The sequence below is a fragment of the Plecotus auritus genome (genome assembly GCF_963455305.1).
Source record: "Plecotus auritus genome assembly, chromosome: 5".
Classification (NCBI taxonomy): domain Eukaryota; kingdom Metazoa; phylum Chordata; class Mammalia; order Chiroptera; family Vespertilionidae; genus Plecotus; species Plecotus auritus.
In genome coordinates, this window is record NC_137776.1 from 162,665,488 (window position 1) to 162,689,697 (window position 24,210).

Below are 24,210 nucleotides of genomic sequence, written 5' to 3' on the forward strand. Positions count from 1 at the left end.
CCCCTGCAGATCAATAGGCTAGTTGTGTAGTAGGCTATTCCATCTAGTTTTGTGTTAAGTACAATCTGACAGCAGTCGCCAACCTTTCAGACCTCACGGACCACCAGTGGTCCTCGGATCATCGGTTGGCGACCGCTGCCTATGATGTTTGCACAATGATGAAATCGCCAAACAATGCATTTCTTAGAACATATCCCCATCATTAAGTGGCTCTTGATTGTATTGAATTTGTTTTCTGAATAATTAGAATTACAGTTTACTAATACCAGAATTCTTCAGTTTTTTTTCATGCTAGGCACATGTAAACTGTCCACAGCAAGAACCGTATGGAAGGTGTCTTGATCTTGCAGAGATGCTTCTCTGTTAGAGTTCTTCTAAGTTACCTTTCAATCTGTGGACGTACAAAACACATGGCAGAGATATCCAGTCAGCTGTTGAGAAGTAGTAGCTAACTCCTACCTCTGGTATGACTACTAGTAAAATAGCAGATGAGTATAAGGAAGTTCATTTAAAAGGCGATTACGATTGTATAACATTCAGCAGCAGAATCAGCTTATTGAATAGTTATTTCAAGTGCAGGAGTTGAAAAGACTGAAACCTCGAAGTGCATTTGTAATTAAGATATTAAATGGATATTCAGTATATTTGCTGAAATTTTGAGAAGCCTTCAGTTAAAATTACTTCGAAGTACAATTGTGTTGATTTATATACTGTCAGGAGTTGAAGATGAGTGCACAGTAATTGGAAGGTGGTATTTTGGGTTAGTACTTCCTTTACTTTGAAGGCTTTGGAAGTTATTTCAGCCTTAGGTCCAGTCCCAGTGTCAGAAGTAAATTGGGATTTCAAGTAACAGTAAAAATACAGCTAAATCCCTTAGCCCAGTGGTCGGCAAACTGCGACCACATGCGGCTCGCGAGCCGCGGTTTGCTGCTCTGTTGACTAATGAGTTTGCCGACCACTGCCTTAGCCAAATGTAATGTAGCTGCTATGTTACGGTACAATGTGTAACATAGCAGCTGAACATGTGTTACATAGAATCTCCTTTATTTTGACTTCTGCTGCTGCTAAGCTTCATAAAGAATGCTTAGTTGTTCTAAAAGACAGGCAGAGGTAGACACTATAAATAAAGGCTGACAAGAGACAGTTGTATCAAAATAAAGGACTGAGGGATTTAAAAATTTTTTTACTCAATTATTAGTTGTTTTTATTTCAGTGGCTGCCCTAGCACATTTAATTTGAATGAAAAACCATTCACTGTGGAACAACCATATTACTAATAATTGAAACAAAACATTTTATGTCATTAATGTTGGTCTAGCATTGCTATAGTTTAATTAAGAAAGTCTGTCCGAATAGTCCAATTTGGATTTAGAAACTTCATAGTGGTTTCTGCTTGCTGGAAACTCTGAATAGGTCTTTCAGGGTTTAAATTTGAAAAAAAATTTTTTTCCTAAATAAAACTCTGGAGATTTCCATAGCATTTTAGAAAGTTCTAAAGGAATTATTGTGCTAGATAAGTATTACCTAAATTTCTATTGTAGCAATTCTTACTATTTTATAAAATAATCTTGAAAGGAAAGGAGTAGTAAGTACTATGACACATCTGTTTTTCCCCACAGGTTGGCCCTGACAATGTTCATGTGGCTCTTTCCCTGGTTGAATACAAACCGGAACTTCAGAAAGCAATGGAGTTTGTCTTTGGAACAACGTTTGTTTGTGACAATATGGATAATGCAAAAAAAGTAGCTTTTGATAAAAGGATAATGACTAGAACTGTAACTCGAGGAGGTGAGGTATTTGATCCTCACGGGACACTGAGTGGAGGTAGGTGTTTTGTGATTTGTCCTCATAATTCTATGTGGTAAATAGGATGGGAGCTTTTATTATCTTTAACAGGAAATAGTAGGGTTGGAATGACTTAATCCAGAGTTTTATTACTAATCTAGGGATTGGGTTTTTTTTTGAATACCTACCACTTGACAGGTATTTAATAATAATATTGAGAGATTATATGATCTCATAGTCCTCAATGAGCTCTAGTCTAAGCATCAATCCTAGCTTTTTTTTTATTCATCTCAAGTAAATCTACTACTGTTTGTTTTCTTTTGCTTTTTGCCCTATTAGAATATTCTAGTCACTGGGAAATGAAGTCTTTTTTTTTCCCCCAATATATTTTTAGCTTAACCACCCATTTCTCCCTCAGCAAACATGTTAATTTCTACTTTTGTATATGCCACTGCTCCTGTCAAAAGTAAAACAAAATTAAATTTGCCCTTGAGATGGTACTTTTTTAATGCTTTAAGAAAGGAATTCTTAGATAATGACCATATGCTTCTTGTTTTAATGTTTACCACATTGAGTTTACAGATCTGTATCAAGTGATCATATAATAGCAAACACTGAATAATACTTACTGTGTACTAGGCAGTGTTGTAAGACTGTGCTGTCCAAAATAGGAACTGTTAGCCACATGTGGCTCTTTACATTTAAATAATCAAAATTAAAATTCATTTCCTCAGTTGCACAAGTCACATTTTCAGGGCTCAGTAACCATAAATGGTTAATTTATGGGTAACTGGAAAATGCAGATAGAGAACATCTCTCATGCTAAAAAACCCTATTCTTAGGGCTTTAAATAATTAACTCATTTAATCCTTATAGCAACTATGAGGTAAGCATATTACTATCATCTCTAATACACAGTTGTCGAAAGTAAGGTACAGAGTGGTTAAATAACTTGCTGGTAAGTGGCAAAACTCAGAATTTGAACTCTAATTAGAGTTTGTGCTTTTAACCAAACCAAGAGGTTATATAACACCTCTTACATATTAGATGACAATTTCTTTCTAGGCCAAGATGACAATAGTCAACAAAATGAATCCGATGATCAAATTCCCCAGTATACAATAAGATGACTAGCCCTAGCCGGTTTGGCTCACTGGATAGAGCATTGGCCTGCGGACTGAAAGGTCCCAGGTTCGATTCCGGTCAAGGGCACGTAACTTGGTTGCGGGCACATCCCCAGTAGGAGGTGTGCAGGAGGCAGCTGATCGATGTTTCTCTCTCATCGATGTTTCTGACTCTCTATCCCTCTTCCTTCCTCTCTGTAAAAAAATCAATAAAAATATTAAAAAAAAAAAAAAGATGACTAGTAATTACAATTGGAAGACAGACCAAATATTTTTAAATATCTGAAATAGAAGAAACTAGATTTCATTGATTTGTATGTTCTTGAAATTACTGTTTAAGGGATGGCAAATATGTAACCCCAAAACATATTAACAAAATGCTCATAATGGCATTGCTAATTGACCTTTGTATTTTATCAAACCTACAGAGTTTCCTTGCCAATGTAACACCTCAGCCTATTAATGCCAAACAAATACAGTTGCTTATAAAGTGAAACCAATTTTCTCTGCTATATCAGAGCCCGGACAAGGTTATGGTATAACAAACAGCCCCCAAATCTCAGTGGCTTACAAGTTTTTTTCATGATTATGCTACAATAGCTGTAAGTCCATTGTCTCTGTCCCATGCTAATCTCATTCTGGGGTCCAGGGTGAAGGAGAAATGGGCAAGGGGGGAAATGTGATTTAGGTGCTGTCATTTAAGGCTTACTTTCAGAAGAGGCACATTTCCCACTTTGTTGACCATATCAAATTACATGCCTAACCCGGATCTTCATGGGGAGTAGGCAGGGACAGTGATTAGCTTGAACAAATAATCTACCACATCTACTTAGAAGTACTTATCAAGTATGTATGTTGTAAGATTTAAATGAAGTAAATTCTATAGTTTCATAAGCTCATTGTAAAGGATTGCCTATAGAATCATTTCAAGTATAATTCTCTTGGAAAACTTCTTATTGTTTACTAAATATGTGATAATTTAACATACAGTTTCCATTTGTTTTTATCAGGTGCTCGATCCCAGGCGGCTTCTATTTTAATCAAGTTTCAGGAGCTCAAAGATGTTCAAGATAAGCTGAGAATCAAGGAGAATGAACTACGGGCCCTAGAAGAGGAATTAGCAGGTCTTAAAAACACTGCTGAAAAGTAAGACCTGTTGAGTTAAGCTACATATATTTATATATATTCTTTTTGGTCAAAGATTTTGCATGGTAGAAAAGGAAAGAAAATATACCTTTACTTAAAGAAATGCAACTTTGACTTTTTTTCAGACTATCTTTGGTTTTAGTTGAATAAATTGTGAGTTGATAACTTATCAGTTAACTCAGTTTTTCTAATAAAAATAATGTCTTTGTTACAAGAAATTAATTAAACAGAAGGAAAAATTAGCCAAATATCCCCCTTTCCCTTTGAGATGTACTCTGGAGGTTGATAGCAGATACTTGGTCCTTGATTTGAATGATATGATACAGTGTAGCATTGATCAGGTGTCTGCACTGAAAATAGCTATTGAAAATTACTAGGTTGCCTATGGAGGAAGTAAACAAGTTCATGTCAGAAAGTCACTGCTGAAATTAAAGTGTCCTTACATATTTCTTCTCTGGGTATAGATTATAGGTATGTATGTGAACCTTTCAATATTACTTCAGTATGGTACAAGGTATATGCATGTTATTATATTTTCAAAATTGGGATCATGCTGTTTAATGTAACCTCTTTTTGTAACTTTACATTATTCATATGTACTAAATACCCTTACAGGAGCTGGAATACAGTGATGAATCAAACAGATAAATCTCTTCATCCTGTTTATAAATATATACATATATTTATATGTATATATATATTTTAGGAAACAAACACTAAAGAAGGTTAAATTGGTAAAGTATGTTAGAGAAAAGCTAAGTTCTAAGGAGAAAAAAGGACAACAGGAAGGGAGATAATGGGCTGTCAGGGCAAACAGGTGCTGAAATTTCAGATTTGGTGTTCAGGGAAAGCCTCGCTTAGAAGGTGGCTGTGAGTGAACACGTGTGGTTATCCTGGAGAAGAGTCCTTGCTTTGAAAGGTTCAGGAGTATAAACGCCACAACTTACAAATTACATTATATGAAAGTAGATTTTTCTAGCCCCTCCGAAGCTGGCAATTGGCAACTGAGATAAAATTAAAATCCAACATTTTATTTAGAATTTACAATGCTGAATAAAGGTTTTTAAAAAGTCTACATAAACTTAGAAATGAAATTTGTAGCATTCATCTAAAATTATCAAAGCTTAGAAGGGTAACAAGATTTTTAGGATACTATGTATATTGAAGAAATTGTTATAATCAGTCAGCATGGTCATTCCAAGATACGGTATATCAAAATGCCCATTTTCAAACATCATATACATGTATAGCCTGCATTTTACCTTCAGTAACATAAATTAACCATAAAGTGACTGAACTTTTTCTGTGAGAAAAATGCAACAAAATTTTTCTGAGCTCTGGGTGGAAGCTCTGGCATGACAGTGAGTTTGTGCTCACATTTGGCTTAGAACTGTTAACTTTGTTCAGCAGTATTGGATCATTTATTTTGCAGAATTGTCCCATAGATTTATAGCACTGGGGTCAAGGAAAGGAAATAGATTTTGAAAAAATATGAGAATGGAAGGGTCAACTAAAGCTATTCTTTCATAGACCATATCACGAACATAGCCTTTTTTTTTTTTTAATGAATTGAAAAATTACTAGCTTAAATTATGGTTTTAATTGATGTCAAGCAGTTTGAGGCAAGATATGCAAATAAGTATTTGTTTTATACTTTTTCCTCAAACGTCATGAATTTCTAATTACTTGAAATTTAACTGTAGCTGAATTAGCTAAATACTTTCTAAAGAAATAACTAAACAGCCAGAACTGGGGTAGATCACAGGGTTTGCAAGAAAAATGCATTGCAAATGTTTATGCAGTGCTGAGCACTTTTAAACTATGTCTCATTAGAAAATGTAGGGAACATCATTTTTTTTTAACATTTGAAAATGGAGATTACTAGATAATCAAATTTTTTAAATTTTGTGTAAATATATAGTATTAATTTGATGTGTTTTTTGTGTGGAGTTTTTCCTTTCAGTAAGGATTAGTAGGAAAGGTTATTTTTAAGGAAGCCTATTTCATTCAAAGATGATTTTTAGTGTTTTCTAACATTAGGAGTATTGCTGTAAATAATTATCATTCTTGGTCATTTAGAGTTGTTAACCTTCAGTGACCAAATCAACTTGGAATTTAATTGATACCTCAAAACTATTCTTTTTTTAAAAAAATATATTTTATTGATTTTTCACAGAGAGGAAGGGGGAGGGATAGAGAGCTAGAAACATCGATGAGAGAGAAACATCGATCAGCTGCCTCCTGCATACCTCCCACTGAGGATGTGCCCGCAACCAAGGTGCATGCCCTTGACCGGAATCGAACCCAGGACCTTTCAGTCCGCAGGCCGACGCTCTATCCACTGAGCCAAACCGGTTTCGGCTCAAAACTATTCTTGTAACCAGTGGTATCTTGTTTAAATTTAGTATGTGAGTTTATTTTGGTAAAAGCCTGTAGTTTGGATGCATGTCTCAAACATCAGAAAAATTGTGTTCATTTGGTACAAACTTCTCTTTTTCTAAGGTATCGCAAACTAAAACAGCAGTGGGAGATGAAAACTGAGGAGGCAGATTTATTACAAACCAAGCTCCAACAAAGTTCATATCACAAGCAACAAGAAGAATTAGATGCTCTTAAAAAAACCATTGGTAAGATGAGGAATTGTGCTTAATGTGTTTCTGGTAACCTTACTTGAGTTATTTAGAGTTTATCTTTATTATGTAGTTATTTGAATTATCTTTAAAACTTATTTTAATTATTACATGTTATGATTACTATATTGCCAAATTCTGCCCATTTGTAGAAGTCCACATTTACACCAGTAGCATATGAAAGTTCTCATTTCTCCAAATCCATTCCTGTTCAGACTTTTAAAATTCTCCAGGTTCTATCAGTGTGTCATTTGTGAGAGTAACATACTCATCCTATCTTACTTTATTTTTTCTTCATAAATTTAGAGACAATATTTTTACTATGCTTCATCCTAGACATGTTTTCACAATATTTCTCTTGAATCAAAATAAATGAGCAAAGAACACAAAGTAAGCTTGTTTATAGAATTCTAAGCTTTCTGGCAATTAAAATAAAGGAAAAATATCATAGTTATTCTCTCTGTCCTGGTTTTAGGAAGCACACAGATATATTAAAAAGATGGTCTATGATCTTTTTAATAAGTTATAGGTTAGGTTTATATTTGTTATTCAATTTCATATGATTAGAAATAATTTCATCATAGATCTTCAGATAGTTCAAGTATGGCTCTCATGCAGGATCTGTGTTTCAACATTCCATTTCAAAAATAAGGTTGGAATAGTTTTTTGTGTTTTTTTTAAGTTCTAGCCTCTAACTTTCCAGACCATTTTTTTCTATTAAGCGTTGAATTTGTAAGCCATTATCTATAACTGTTAATAGTTGAAGTACCTCAGTTAGCCGCATTTGCCTACTTTATTAAACAGAGGAAAGTGAAGAGACCTTAAAAAACACCAAAGAAATTCAAAAAAAAGCAGAAGAAAAATATGAAGTATTAGAGAATAAAATGAAAAATGCAGAAGCTGAAAGAGAGAAGGAACTGAAGGATGCTCAGAAGAAACTTGATAGTGCCAAAACAAAAGCAGATGCTTCCAGCAAGAAAATGAAAGAAAAACAACAGGTAATAATAACCTTTGTTGAAATAGAACCAATCTTTTAACATCAACACAGAGCTGAAGGTGGTTGAGCACCATTGATTGGCCTTATTTTTCAGTATTCATCACAGAATCTAAAAACAAAGCATACTTTTTTAGGAAATTCATCTTGTTATGTCATGTCAGATTCAGTATTCATTTCTTTTGTTGATCATTTATGTGAATGTGTACTGTGAAAGGTAGGACAAAGCAGGCTATACTTATGGAATGCCCTTCAATTGTAGGCTGGTGATATTTGATTATATCTTTTGGATAGTACCAAAGCTGGGAATTAAGCCTAGAATTTTTTCTGTCTCCAATATCTATGTTCTGAATCACTGTTCCATAAAATTTCACTTTTATTATAGTTATTTTTTTTAACTCATGCTTTTGTCATTAAATAGCTGTACAAATTATTTTCTAATGATAGGGAAGGCTATAATAGGAAAGAAGAAAATTGAGAAACTCGTTTTTTTACATTGTTTAGAAAAGGCTTTACCTGTACTTAACGTATCTGTTATGTAGAAATCAGTATTGTTTTTCCCTATAGGAATAAAAGGATAAAGGAAATAGTTCATGCAAAGTTTCTTGAACTAGCAAAAAAAATGACAAATGTATGTGCAATATTTAAGTATAGGAGAGTAAATAATTTTATTTTCCCTCCCTTCTTCTGGTGAAGCACTTTAGATATGTTTTAGGTAGTTAAGCAATTAAGCTGTTGGTCTTACTTTCATAGGAGTCTTACTAATTTTGTTGATATGTAGTATTTACTTTTCTGTAGTTAATGCCCTGTGTTTCTTATAGGAAGTTGAAGCTATCACTCTGGAACTGGAAGAGCTCAAGAGAGAGCATGCATCCTGTGAACAACAGCTTGAAGCTGTAAAGGAAGCTATCAAATCCTATGAAGGTCAGATTGAAGTGATGGCAGCTGAGGTGGCTAAAAGTAAGGTAAGGTTTACTTACCATATTGAAGAAATTGCAAATGTTAATCTACTTATAAAACATTGGCTAGAAGACGTTTAACTTTAGAGGTCTCAATCTCTTCACTCAGAAATAACTACTGATCCAGAAAGAGTCCTGAAATAATATTGCTAATTATTTTAGTCCAGGTTTATTCAGATAACAAAAACTACACAGTAATTTGAACAGGCAACTTTTAAATTAAGAAAATTATTAACAGTAATAGGAATTTGGAATGATGTGGGATCACTAAGGGTTTTAGAGAACTCTGAAAATAGGGAGAGCAGATAAGGGAACAGCCATTATCTGTAGGGCTGAAGCAGTGTCCTGATATATTTTCCTGGACAAAATATATCAGGAAAGAGCCCCATTCTACTGCAGGGCTGAGAACCAGATCTAGTTGGAGAAGACGACTTGACTGTGGCCCACTGGTGGTGAGGTTTGGAGAGCCAGGAAAAGCCCTCTGTAGGAAAGTGCTGTGTGGGCGGCACTTGCTAAGAATTAGCTTTCTGTGATGCCAGGGGAGACTGGCTGTGGGGAGGTGCCTAGGCTGTGAACATGCTGAGAAGCCCCCTCACTACCATGAAGCTTGTCCTTGAGAAAAGCACACCAGACAGTAAAGCCCCTTCCTTCTACAGTGTCCCCACAGCATCCTTTACTGATGAGGCGTAATATTGTAGCTGGTGAGGGAGATGTGATGATAGCAGAAGCAGGCAGTGGATTTGGAGTCAAAGGGGTTTCTTAGGGTATGTCTTTATTAGAGATTGCCCCTCCTTAATATTGAATACCCTCTTGTCCCTTTTTGTGATTTTGACCTTGAATTCTGTTGTTTCATGTTAATTTTTAAAAAGAGGTAGAAATAAGTTATAATTGACATTAGTTTCAGGTGAGGAATGCAATGATTAATATTTGTATATATTGCAAAATGATCATCAAATTAGGTCTAGTTAACATCTGTCACCACACACTTATATTTTTCATGTGATGAGAACTTTTATTCTCTTAGCAACTTTTAATTATGCATTAACTAGTAACCACACTGTACAGTGTACGTACTTTCATTTTGTGATATAAGAAATGAAGTTTTCTGTCATGTTGCTATTAATACTGTTTTTGTAAATAGTATGTCATTGATTTTCATGTTAACAAAATGTACATAGCTTAACAGGAGTTCCATTCATTTACCTTCATTATGGTAAAAGAATGTTTTTGCCTTGCTTCTACTTTTACATCTTCCCCTTGAAATGACTTTTAATTATTGTATCATCCTGTGTTTTGAAAAGTAGGTCTTTCCTCTTAATTCTGTTCCTGTTTAAATTCGTTTTTTGTTGCTGTTTATAAGGGATAGAAATGCTTCTTAGCTTCGTGGTTTGTGATTAAGTTTTCTATAGTTTCTATTATGTCTCCAAAGGAAATTTTAGTTTTTAAAACATTGTTTCCTTTGATTTATCTTTTAATCTCATTCCTCCATATTTTCTACTGTCTTTCATGAATATCATGGTGTAGAATTTTTAAAAATTAGACACTGTGTTTGTAAAGAGAAGTGTGAAAATTAGCCTCTCAGTCAAAGCATGTACCTATTTCTATAAAGAGGGTATCCATTTCTTTTTATGGAAAACTATAAAATGGATCACTTAGTTTTTAAAGGTTGTTCTTTCAGACTTTACATTCTAAATTGTTTTCCTTTGCTGGTAAGAGGTGTCAAGGACATTCTAGGGAGTTAAGAAAATAAACTGCCTAAAACTAATTAACTTAAAACAAATAACACTAAAATGTTGTTTCTGCTCAACCTTAAGTGACAGATTTCCTGTTTTTCCCTACCATTATAAAAACGATTATCTAAAAGATTAAATCAGTCACACCTGCAGTGCAATCTTTAATGTTTAGGCAGTCTTCTTCTTAAATATGTTTTTGTCAGATACAGCATTAGTTAGATTCAGCATAAACTTGTCTCTGTTTTCCTTTGATTAATATCACCAGAGTATTTTTTACTTTATTGTTTTTTAAACCTTTTAAGAAGCTAAAATGTCTTTGGGTCTTTTAAGATCAGCGATTTTCAACCTTTTTCATCTCATGGCACAAATAAATGAATTACTAAAATTCTGTGGCACACCAAAAAGTATATTTTTTGCAGATCTGACCAAAAAAAAAAAAAATGGGTAAAATTTTGATTGATATACAACAGACGGCTATTGTTGTGTTGGCTGTTGTCATTTTTTTACTTGACAATCTAAGGGAAAATGGTCAGTGCCCTTGACTAAATAGTCAGGTATTGCTTATTTTAAAAATACTGTGGGCACACTGCTTTAGATAAATGCCATGATTTATCCTCCTGCAAAAGCATTTTGGGCGCTTTCAGTAACCTAATCATAATGTCAAGTATTCTTTATTGTTCAAAATTACCTTGTTTCCTTATGAGCAAGCTTAAAAGTTATTACATTCACTTACTTTTAATCATTCACAGAGATTGTTCTTCCTGAGTCTTTTAGGGAGCAGGTTGTCCTATTTGTTTTCCATCACCTAAATACAAGTTGACCTAGGTTTTTTTGCCTGTAGGTATTTGTGTGAGTTAAGATCTAGGGTGAAGCATTGGTAGACTAAATTCCAGGTGTAATGACCACTTTGGAGGTTGGGGGATAGAAGTCAGAGCAGGAAGTTTTCCTTTGTGCCACAGATCTAGTTCTTCAAAAAAGTTCCTTTCTCTTCCATTTCCCTGTTTTGACCCCTGTTCTAGAACCAAACAGTGACCTTCTGTTGTTACTGGTAAAGGTAATGTATGTGGCTTACATCTACAGAAGGGAAAAGGAACAGATCCCAGCCTACCTTACTTCTCCCCTTGTTCTTTGCTCCTCCTGACAAGTGTCATTTGGGAGTTTATCAGATTATCTTATTAACTATCCAAAATTGCCACTTTTTTTGAGAAATCTCACTAGTCAGATTCCAATAGTCTCTCCTGCCCCCAATTAATCCTAACTACACTATATTCAGTAAAAACTTTGTTACCTCCAGCATAATCACTGCATCTCATCCCCCCCTTTTTTTTCCTAGTGCAAATCCCAGTTTTCTCCTGTGTATAAGATTCATTAGTCATTTTAATGGGGATATAATATATAGAGGGTAAGACGACCATCTGCCTGTAGTCACATTGCTATCTTACCCAGAAGGCTGTTAGATGATCTTTTAGTGAACTAAAAATATCTCCTATATCCTTGCTATATATCGTCTCCTAATTATTTGTTTCAGGAATCATTAAATAAAGCTCAAGAAGAGATGACCAAGCAAAAAGAAGTGATAACAGCCCAGGACAATGTAATTAAAGCTAAATATGCAGAAGTAGCAAAGCATAAGGAACAAAACAATGAGTCTCAGCTTAAAATTAAGGAACTGGACCACAACATCAGCAAGCATAAACGGGAAGCTGAAGATGCTGCTGCAAAGGCATGTTTGTGTTCATTATTACCCTTAATCATATCTTTGCTTCTGGATTATGGAAATATTCCAGTAAACTGCTGGATGAAGAAATAAGTATAAATGGCAGAACTACTGTGTAACATAATTTTGAAGCTTTAAAACTACATTAACTGCTCAGCGATATGCATTTTTACCAATGGCACAAATATTGTTTTTATATTTAATTCCAGGTATTCATACCAATCTACAAGATGTTTTTACCACATATTTAGTGGTTTCCCATACAAATGACTGGTTTTTCCTCCCCAATATTCATAGAACTATTACTAATGTGTTGGTAGTAATACATATTCTTTACCTTATTTCACATTGGATTTAAAGACTCACAGAAATGTATATACAGGCAACTTTTGAACTTAATTGGCTTCTGGATGACTTTCCTAAGGATCAGTATAATCAATTTTTGCACCCTCATCTGAAATCTGATGTTTTACCAAACAGTTATCTTATTATTTCAGGTTTTGTTTTTTTAATGTTTTTTAATTGATATCGGATAGAAAGATAGAAATATCAGTAAGAGAGAATCATTGGTTGGCTGCCTCCTGCATACCCCCTACTGTGGATGGAACCCACAGCCCATGTATGTGCCCTGACCAGAAATTGAACCCTGACATCCTGATTCATAGGTCGACACCCAACCACTGAGCCACACCAGCTGGGCTATCTCAGGTTTTTTTTGTGTTGTTTTTTTTTTTTTTTTGGTCAGTTTTAAGTATTTTAAGGACAATACACGCTTTTGGAGAAATTCATTGCTTGGTTAATGGGTTGCATCCATTATTCTTAATAATTTGCCCATTAAGTTTTCTTACAGGTATGTAACAGTTAAATGTACAACAGTTTAACTTCAAAAAGATCACAGTATACAAAACAGTCTCTCCACCCCCTGAAAGAGCCATATTTAGGTTAATTACTTGGTTTTAAAAACAGTTTTTTATAGCCACATCATAATATCCTAATATTTTACTAGTATTGACTTCCCATTAGCCTTTTTGGTCATTAAAAATGCTAATATTGGTGATTAGTAGGGGATTTTACTTACAGTTGAGGCGGTAAAGAAAGGTACCGGAAAGTGGAACTGCTAAAAAGTCAGTGATCTTTTGAAATACATGGTTTATCAAATATTTATTACCAGCTAGTATCAGATGCTAGATAAAAGAATGAACAACATGTACACAGAATGCCTTCATAGAGTTTATGTATCAGTAGGGAAGACAGACTAGAAATGATCATTTTTGCTTGGAAGCCTAGAGATGAGACCATACCCAGGGAATTAATAAGGATAAACAAATTGATATTATTCTATTAGTCAAAACTAACCTTAATTCTAGAAGAAGAAAGTCTTCCTGAAACACTATACATTTTTTGGTTATATGAAGGAATTTTTTGTGTGTGCCTGGTCAAAAGAGAGTGACGGGGATGGAATCAATGTTTAGGACAGTTTCTTAGGATATAATTCTGAGAAGTAGTATTAGGTACCAATCAGGAATAGGCTTCATGATTTTACCAAATCTATAACTTAAGTATTGGTGTAAGAATTTTAATTTTCATAGATGTGTTTTTTTATGTTTTTATTGATTTCAGAGAGAAAGGGAGAAGGAAATAGATAAAAACATTGATGAGAGAGAATCATTGATTGGCTGCCTCCTGCATGCCCCCTGACTGGGAATAGAATTGTGACCTCCTGGTTCAAGTGTCGACACTCAACCACTGATTCACACCAGTTGGGCCACAGGCCGTTGTGTTTTTTGTTGTTTTTTTTTTGAAGCAATGATTGAATTTGGTAAAATCTAAGAAGCTTCATCTGACTTATATTTCATTCCAATGGGAGTGTTTTACATACACCTTGTAAAAATTTCTGTGAGTTGGCTTTATTATCATGCTTAAGTAATAGGAAGTTGTTGTTTTTTTTAATATAATGTAACTTCTTGGGCCTGGCTTCCAGGTAAAAATACTCGTACTTACTATAGGTTCACTGTCAACGGTAAGCCTCATTTTTTCGAGTGAGTCATTATGGTGTTTGATTTAAAAATAGTAAATATTTAAATGTAGCTTTATAAACAATGATAGATCCTTCTCTTATCATGTGACTAGGTATCCAAAATGTTGAAAGATTATGACTGGATTAATGCAGAGAAACACCTCTTTGGGCTACCCAATAGTGCCTATGATTTCAAAACTAATAACCCGAAAGAAGCTGGTCAGAGACTTCAGAAGTTGCAAGAAATGAAGGAAAAACTAGGAAGAAATGTCAACATGAGAGCTATGAATGTGCTAACAGAAGCAGAAGAGCGGGTAAGTCATTTTCTTATGACTGGCCATGTTAGAATATGAATAGCATTATAGCCTCAATGGCTCTGTATAACCTCTTGAGGTGGTTGTTAGGGTCAAACTTTTGCTTGATGTCTTTGGTACTTGCTTTTTCCCGTTTTCCTTTTCTCCCTTTTTAGTTCTTTGTTTTCTTATTTTATTCTTATGTTCTGTTGTACCTTGAATGACACTTCTGCTGGCTTTGCCCTTTTGTCATAAATATGTTCTACTCTTATAAATAAAAATACTTTCAGATCATGTTAACGCCTCACATTGCTATCATCATTTGTTTCACTTACCTTGAGAGGCTAAGAAAAATAATGTATACTGCCTCCTTACCAATCTCCAGTGTGTACTGGAAACATTATATAAATAGATTAAAATTGTTATATGTGTAACCAGTGTTTTCCTAATCTGTAATTCCAGCAGCATTTTCTATTTAACGCTCTCAGTTGCTCGATAATGTTATCCATCTCTCCTACTCGGACAAAACATTTATAGTCAGCCATGTCACTAGGAAAATCCAGAGGGGGAAGCAATCCCTATTCTTGACTAGCAGTCAGAGTAATTGTATATTATGCCCTATACCTTCTTTAATTCTGCAAAATTCCGTTTGCATTTGTATGATAGAGTTAGTGAGAGCTCTGTAAAACTGATAATACTTAGGATGAGCTCAATTACTTTTAAGAAATTTTGCTGTAATGAATTTAAAAACAACACAAAACTGTTGACATACAAAGAATCTGTATTATGTTAAGATACCAAACAGGCTAATAATGTGCATGTTGTGATTTCTATAAAATGTTCCTGCTGGTTTTCATTTCTCCATTAAAGCTTTGCAATGTACTGTGGAAGTAAATTGTTAGCTCTAATTTGCACTGCAGAACATCATGAAATATGTTCACTTTTATTAGATAATGATAACTGGGTCTAATATTTTTTAAAAGAATTCATCAACTTCCATCTCCTTACCAGAGAAAAGCTCTATTATTGGTCAACAGATGGCCTTTTGTTTTGTTGTTGGATTTTGTGTCTGTCTACATAAGAAACTACTACATGGAATTATGCAAGGAATAAGATAACAACATGGAGAGAGGTTTGAGGAGCTTGGCCATAAAGAAGAGGAGCAACCAGGATGCTAGCAGGACTGGTTGGAGCTTTTAAGGGCCTTGAAATGTGAGGCTTTTGAGGAAAATGAGTTAAGAGGATTTTCAGGAAGTTCTGTTACTCATGGTATAATTATCCCTTTGCAGCCAGCCTACCTCAAATTTTTTTCCAGAAAATTTCTCCATTAACCAGGAAAGGCCACTAAAGATGTGATGTTGAGCTGAAACTTGAGACACAAATTAGGTCAGATGTAGAGGAAGAATGTTCAGGAAGAGAGATCAGGCTACAGTGAGTTTACCAGGTGTACCGGTTAATAATGCGGAATTTTTTGGAGTTACACATATGTTGATATATATCTAATTTGATATGTATGCTATTTTGTTGTATTGACAGCAAGCTTTAAAACTTCATATGTCAAATTTTATGAAGGTGTTAATACCATAGATACTTTTACGCTTAAAAATGTCGAATTTCGTGCCCAAAAAAGAGCATTTGTGGGAAGTTTTAATTATTTTGAAGAAAAGTGCTTCTGAAAGTTATTGTATACTTCGGGAAGCTTATGATGAACATGCTCCATCTCAAGATACTTGTGAACACTGGTTTAAAACGCTTTAAAAGTGATGATTTCAATATGAAAGACAGAATGTCCAGGTCAACCGAAAAAGTTTGAAGACCAACAATTCAAGTATTATTGGATGAAGATGCATGTCAAACTCAAAAACAACTTGCAGAAAGATTAAATGTTGCTCAGCAAACAATTTCCGATCGTTTACAAGCAATGGGAAAGATTATAAAGGAAGGAAAATGGGTGCCACATCAACTGAACGAAAGACAAATGGAAAACAGAAACGTCATCAGTAAAATGTTGCTTCAACGAATGGCACAAAGTCTTTTTGCATCGAATTGTGACTGGCGATGAAAAGTGTATTTTGATAATCCCAAATGCACAAAATCATGGGTTGATCCAGGTCAACCATCAACATCGACTGCAAGGCCAAATCGCTTCGGAAAGAAGACAATGGCTCTGTGTTTGGTGGGTTCAGGAAGGTGTGGTGTATTGAGCTCTAAAACCAAGTGAAACCATTAACACTGATCGCTGCCGACAACAAATAATCAATTTGAACCTTGCTTTGATTGTAAAACGACCAGAATGGGCTAGAAGACAAGCAAAGTAATTTTGCTTCATGATGACGCACCATCACACACTTTAAAACCAATTAAAGACATGTTAAAAGATCTTGCCTGGGAAGTACTAACCCACCCACTGTATTCACCAGACCTCGCTCCTTCAGATTACCACTTGTTCTGATAGATGGCACACGTACTTTCTGAGCAGCACTTCAAAACGTATGAAGAAGTGGAAAATTGGGTCTCTGAATGGTTTGCCTCAAAACAAGAAAACTTCTATTGGGATGGTATCCACAAATTACCTGAAAGGTGGGGGAAATGTGTAGCTAGCAATGGACATTACTTTGAATAAAGCACTTTTGATGTTTCTCTTGAAATTATTGTGTTTTCTTTGATTACAAAATCTGCATTATTAACCAGTACACCTGGTATATGTTCAAGGACTTGAAGAAAGAGCATATGGCTGCAGCCTGGGGAAGAGTGTGATGTCAAAAAGAGAGATAAATAAAGGCCACATTATGTAGTATTTGTATATCATGGTGAAGAAGTGAAATTTAGTGTCACTGCTGACACTAACTTTAAGAAGAAAGCATGCAGGGCTACTTTTGAGTTTACATATGACACACTTTTCTTTGTGTCTTGGCTTCTAGAATATTAGAAAGGGAATATTAATGGAGTCCAAATATTTTAGGTGCTTGTCCTATAAATTCTCATCTATAATAACTAAATTTTACATATAGGTGATATAATTTAATCCAATTATAAGGAAAGTAAATATAACTATTAATACAGTATATATCTTTTTGGTAAATAAGAGTGTACATAATATAATGTATACAAATTAATGAAAGCTCTTTATTTCTGACTGAATTCTAGAATATAAAGTTTTATGTTTTTCCAAAATGTGTTTTTTTATCTTACTAGTATAATGACTTGATGAAGAAGAAGAGAATTGTAGAAAATGACAAATCCAAAATACTTGCAACTATAGAGGACCTTGACCAGAAGAAAAACCAAGCCCTGAACATTGCTTGGCAAAAGGTATTTGAACCAAAAATAGTATCATTTATTCTATGTGAGGCAAAGATGAAGAATATTGGCAATAGGTTATATTCTAAGTTCAATTGAAAATGGCTGGTTTGTGTTTGAAGGAGGAATAGCTCATAGTAAATTAAAACCTCATAGACCTCAGGCATTTTGTCCTTTAGGACTTGACTACCAATTTGCAAAGGTAAGTGTGTGTCATCCCATCATACTCTTAGTCTATTTCTCTGGTTCCTAGGTTACAGTAAATTCCTAATTCTTTAGATTTCTCCTTGTTTATTACCCTGTTAAAAGGGACACTGTTTGTCCTCTTTCCTTCCCATGAGATCATAGGCTCTTATATTTGGAAGAAACCTCAGATACTGCCCACTCACCCTCTGCTTGAAATTGGAAGCAGTATTATTTTCACATCGGGAATCTGGTTGTTGGAAAGCTCTCCCCGGGGCTCCTTCAGTTCTACCCTCCATGGTTCTTCTTGCCCAGACTCACAGAGGTCAAATATTAGTTCTAAGAATGTTTCTATAGTAAGATTTGCACATTTCTTACCACTTACAAATTAATATTAGTTAACACATATTAAAAGTAACTATGTTAATTTAAATTATCTTAAAACAATTCCATAACTTTGGCAGTTATTATCCCTACTTAATACATGAAGAAACCAAAGCTTACAAAGATCATATAGCCAAAAGGTAGAAAAGCTGGGATTCCTTTTTTCTAAATTAGTACCTAAGTTAAAACTGCCTTTTATGCCTTTTACTAGAGGCCTGGTGCACGAAATTCGTGCACAGGGGAGGTGTCCCTCAGCCCAGCCTGCACCCTCTCCAATCTGGGATCCCTCTCACAATCCAGGACTGCTGGCTCCCAACTGCTCGCCTACCTGCCTTCCTGATTGCCCCTAACCGCTTCTGCCTGCCAGCCTGATTGATGTCTAACTGCTCCCCTGCCAGCCTGTTTGACCCCAACTTCCCTCCTCTGCCGGCCTGGTCACCCCTAACTGCCCTCCCCTGCTGGTCTGATCGCCCCCAACTGCCCTCCCTTGCAGGCCTGGTCCCTCCCAACTGCCCTCCCCTGCTGGCGATCTTGTGGTGGCCATCTTGTGTCCACATGGGGGCAGCCATCTTGTGTGTTGGAGTGATGGTCAATCTGCATATTACTCTTTTGTTAAATAGGATAGAGGCCTGGTGCATGGGTGGGGGCCAGCTGGTTTGCCCTGAAGGGTGTCCTGGATCAGGGTGGGGTTCCCTTGGGGCATGGGGCAGCCTGGGTGAGGGGCCTGTGGTGGTTTGCAGGCTGGCCACGCTCCTCAGCGACCCAAGCAGAGGCCCTGGTATCTGGGATTTATCTTCTACAATTGAAACTTTGTAGCCTTAGGCAGAGGCCAAAGCAGGCCAGGGCTGCAGAAGCTTGGCTTCCTCCATCACCACAGGCAACCCTAGCCTCCTGCTCTCTCCAGCTCCGTGGCTGCCGCCATTTTTGTTGGGATTTATGTATCTCCTATCATTGAAACTTTGTAGCCTTAAGCGGAGGCCTAGGCCAGCCAGGGTGTGCGGAAAGCTTGGCTTCCTCCATCGCCGGGGAAACCCAAGCCTCCCTCCTGCTCTCTCCGTGGCTGCAGCCATCTTGGTTGGGTTAATTTGCATACTCTCTCCTGATTGGCTTGTGGGCATAGTGGCGTGATGGTTAATTTATTAGATAGGATTCCTAACTACTTTCACCCTTGTTCTTTAAGAACTGGGCAGTAAACAAGGAAGTTTGATATAATCTTTTACTGGACTCTTAAATTAAAAATCCCAATTACCATTTTTGTTTTATGACAACTTTGGAAGATTTCAAGGATTTTCATTTATTGCCACTCCCCTGTAGATTATTATTTAGTATGTATACAGTTGCTCTTAAAATATGCATTCTTAGTAAATCTACATTCAGGAGCACTGCTGTGTCTAAGATTTCCTTATTACTAAAAATACTCATGAGAAATATATTTGCCTTTATTTGAATTTGGAGATTTCCCTAGAGAACCTGGGTGTCAAGACCATGTGTGTGTGAGAGTGAGTGTGTACACCCTCAAATTTGTCTGAACTCTCTAAGCTTATTAGTCATGTCTTTGAGAACAGATGGCCGAATTCTCAAATCATTAAGTGTGTATGCACAAAAATTACCCAATTATAAGCTACCCTATTGGCCCTAAATCTCTGTAATCTCCTACTGTGCCTTGATGAAGATAGGCCAGACAGCTTCTTTAGCCTCTTTCTCTTGAATTCAAAGGCTTTTCCCATCCCTTGCCACTTCAACTTTGTTGGCTATGAGAAGAAGCATAGAAAGAACCATTCAACACTTTGAGCCGATCTGGTGGTTTGATTTCATGCCTTTTTCTTAGAGCCACCCTGATCATCCTAGGCTTTTTAAGGTTAGCTAATAACCACAGGCCCATCTTACCATACCATTCAACAGAAAACAAGATTTATAAGAGAACATTTTGTGGCAAAAAGAGATTTTGTTTTATTTTTGCTTCTCTAACCACGAGTTGAATCTCCTATGTTGTACAGTCATGTGTCTCTGAGGATTCCTGTGTGATGGCCCACAAAACTACCAAAACTTCAGGGTAGAGTTGAAGGTCCCTCTGGAAGTTAGAACAGGGCTCAATAAACTATTTCTGTAAAGGGACATATAATATTTTTTTTGTGTGTGTGAGCCAAATAGTCTCTGTTGCAACTACTCGACTCCATTGTTTTAGAGCTTGCAGCCAGAGAAAATACATAATTGAATGGGTATTGCTAGGTTTGTCACATGGGCCATAATTTGCCAACCCTAGTTAGAGTAACAAAATGCATTGTTGGGTTGCGTATACACCTGTCAACATTTGATATTTTAGAAAACTATGATATTTTAATACTTTTTTGTTTTCCCCAGGTGAACAAGGACTTTGGGTCTATTTTTTCTACTCTTTTGCCTGGTGCTAATGCTATGCTTGCACCACCAGAGGGGCAAACTGTGTTGGATGGTCTGGAGTTCAAGGTTGCCTTAGGAAATACTTGGAAAGAAAACCTAACTGAACTTAGTGGTGGTCAGAGGTGAGTAATCCCTTAGGTACATTATAATTACTAATTACTCTTATTATTACCCATCATCTCATTGCCTACCACTTTTATTTCAGTTTGCATCGTTTAACTATCTTTGCGTATAGAATTTAAGGAACCTGTTATGTAAGACTATCTGCCAGCCGTGAGTTTGACATGCTTGGACTACACATTTTAGTTAAAACATTTATTAAAATGGTAGGCAAAAAATGTAATAATAATCAACTAGAAACCTAGATAAAATAGATGAAAAACAATTATTTTCAGATATTAGAAAATGAGTAGTCCAGGAGTATGTGCCTGAGAGAAAGGAAATGGAAGTGCTGTTTCCCACCTTAAAAGCCCCACCTTTACCTCAGCTTTCTTCCTGGGATCAATTTCTGGAATGCAGCAGTGAGAGAAATCCACACAAAGCCCAGTAGTCTCACTAAATGCAGGAAACAAGGATTAGAATTAAGTCTATATTATCCCTGAAGTGAAGGCTACTATAGATGCACCTTAGCAAAGTTCATTGCAGTCCTTGAAGAATAAAGCTGATCTGCATGTAACTTAAATGGTTCTCAGAACAAGGTCCAACACTTTTTAAAGAAGGACAACAAAACTGATACTCTTGCCAACATAACAGTATGCAGCATCTAATAAAAATTACTAAATAGATATTAAGAAAAAATGTGATTCATATCCTAGAGCAATGGTCGGCAAACTCATTAGTCAACAGAGTGGCAAACCGCGGCTCGCCGACATCAGTCAGTGGAAATAGACCTAGAAATGATAGGCGATAAAACTAGCAGCTTAGGAAGGTAAGTAGTTACATTAACCATTTCCAAAAATAATAAAAAAAGAATGTGATGAGAGAAATGGAAATTAAAAATTTGAGCCCAGTAGAACTGTACAGGTTAAGGATGTTCTGAGGTGAAAAGAAAATGGTACCAGATAGACAGTGAGACCTCCATAAAAGAATGAATGGGGTTCAGGAAAGTTTCTCCCAGCCTTTCTTGGTGATTCAGACAGTCAGTGTACCAAGAGAAATTGATAAGGTCATATGGCCTGTCTCCTTACCTGCAGAGAACCAAGTAATTAAAACTCCCTAAGACAAAATTGTGATTGAATGTTTACATAATTGAAGATGGTTATTAATATTTTTGCAAGAGGTACAGTCCATAGTCCTTGAATTATTTTCACATGCCCCATAATGCCATGTTATTCTTATGTACATGGAAAATACTAAGAAAGACCTGTTAATTTCTTTATGAAATCCTTTGTCATTTTATTAAAATAGCAATCCATTCTCTATTTTTCATTATTGATAAAATTCATAATTTTTTTTCTATTGCCTGTCAACCAAAATTGAATTCCACAGTTTAGATCCCAGTCATCTAAATGTTTTTGCCAAAGTCCTAGAAAATATTTTGAGGAAAATATAAAATGCATGTTTACTTTGTTATTGGGACCTAAAAATTATTTCCATAATTAAGATGAGAATAAAATTATTTGTAACAATAATAATAGTTATTAGCAAAGTAGTTTAACTCCTGGTGTGTTTTTTTTTTCTCTTCCTGAATGTGGAAGTTTAAAACTCAATGCCTTAAACATTTGGCCCAGAGGAACCAAATGGAAAATAATTTTAGGTTGTTGGAGTGACCTCAGCTACCTGCTATAGAGGCACATTTCACTGTTACTTGTTTATTGTACCATTTCATTCATTTTCTTTGCTAGACATTTTGGTTTCACCTCCTAGACCCCCCCTCTGCTTGTGCACTTTTTCCCCCCACCTGTTTCTTAATATCTATTGGAATACAGTAAGCATTAAAGTGACAATTCATTCTAGTGCTGCATATAGGAGATAGTTGATATTATAGAAAAAGTGTGTTACACATTCTCTTGTAATTTTCTAATGTTGAATAATTATATTTTGTATTAAAATACAAATTATTACAGTTCTTTATACCAGATTAGAATGAAAATAGCTACCAGTTAAAGGGAATGGTTAGCTAGAAGAGAACTTTAAAAGAAGCTGCAGAATCTAAGAGTGGGTGTCACAACAAATTTTAAATAGGAGATTATATATATACTAGTGGCCTGGTGCACAAAATTCGTGCACGGGGGGAGGGGGTGTCCCTCAGCCCAGCCTGCACCCTCTCCAATCTGGTACCCCTCGGAGGATGTCCAACTGCCAGATGGGGCCTAAACCGGCAGTCGGACATCCCTCTTGCAGACCAGGACCGCTGGCTCCTAACCGCTTGCCTGCCTGCCTGATTGCCCCTAACCACTCTGCTTGCCAGCCTTCTTGCCCCCAACTACCCTCCCACCGCTGACCTGCTCGCCCCCAACTGCCCTCCCCTCCTGGCCTGATCACCCCTAACCACCTCTGCCTCGGCCCTGCCACCATGGCTTTGTCCGGAAGGTCTCCCGGTCTAATTAGCATATTACCCTTTTATTAGTATAGATGAAGAGATTTATTACAAGGAATTGGCTCATTTTATTGTGGAGGCTGAGAAGTCCCACAGTTTGCTGTTTGCCAACTAGAGACTCAAGAAAGCCAGCAGTGTTTCAGTCTGAGTGTGAAGACCTGAGAATCAGGAGCACCCCGAATGCAAACAGAAATATTCATGTCCCAACTCAAGTAATCAGCAGGGAGGGAAGAATTCTTTCCTCTGCCTTTTTACTATTCAGGCCCTCAGCGGACTGACTGCTGTCCACCCACATTATGGTGGGCAGACTGCTTTACTGAGTTCCTATTCAAATGCTAATTTCATCCAGAAATAATGTTTAGCCAGACATCTGGGCATCCTGTGATTCAATCAAGTTGACAGAGTTAACCATCCCATAAGGATTGCTTAACCCTCTGGCACTGTGAAGTATTTAGAGTAATGGGCCATAATCTATTCAACTTACTCAAATAGTGCCAATAAAAAAATGGATAGTTTGAGTGTGCACATGGATGCATACATAGTAAAAGTTTGAAAGAGGGCACCTAAACTAGTTACACTACTACCAAGACAGTAGCTGTTACTTAACAAGTGTATATAGCCCTCACTCATCTGCCACCTAGGCATCTATCTCTTAGCCAAATCTGTACTTTTCATAATAACAGCATAGCAGATTTGCTTCAGTTCTTTGGTAAAAAGTGGTAAAAATCAAGTTTTGACAGCTTTCTGTACACTTTTCTTAGGTCTTTGGTGGCTTTGTCATTAATATTGTCCATGCTCCTCTTCAAACCTGCTCCAATTTACATCCTGGATGAGGTCGATGCAGCCTTGGATCTTTCTCACACCCAGAACATTGGACAGATGCTGCGTACTCATTTCACACATTCTCAGGTAAGAACCAGACAGAATGTCTTCATTTTTAAAAAGTATAAAGAAAGTATTAGTATTTGTTTTTCTAAAACTGTTCTTTAGTAGTGGTCACCATTAA

At 36.2% G+C, this 24,210-nt stretch overlaps 1 protein-coding gene across 1 annotated transcript in view; it reads left to right on the forward strand.

The window, feature by feature from the left end:
* Positions 1-24,210, forward strand: part of SMC2 (structural maintenance of chromosomes 2) — a 53,313-nt gene that overhangs the window by 26,426 nt on the left and 2,677 nt on the right. Inside the window, exons 15-24 of the mRNA XM_080668610.1 lie at positions 1,620-1,824; positions 3,920-4,055; positions 6,558-6,682; positions 7,490-7,683; positions 8,501-8,644; positions 11,900-12,094; positions 14,219-14,419; positions 17,594-17,710; positions 20,627-20,787; positions 23,966-24,113. Of these exons, the coding sequence (XP_080524736.1) occupies positions 1,620-1,824; positions 3,920-4,055; positions 6,558-6,682; positions 7,490-7,683; positions 8,501-8,644; positions 11,900-12,094; positions 14,219-14,419; positions 17,594-17,710; positions 20,627-20,787; positions 23,966-24,113 (1,626 nt within the window). The remainder of the gene's footprint in view (positions 1-1,619; positions 1,825-3,919; positions 4,056-6,557; positions 6,683-7,489; positions 7,684-8,500; positions 8,645-11,899; positions 12,095-14,218; positions 14,420-17,593; positions 17,711-20,626; positions 20,788-23,965; positions 24,114-24,210) is intronic.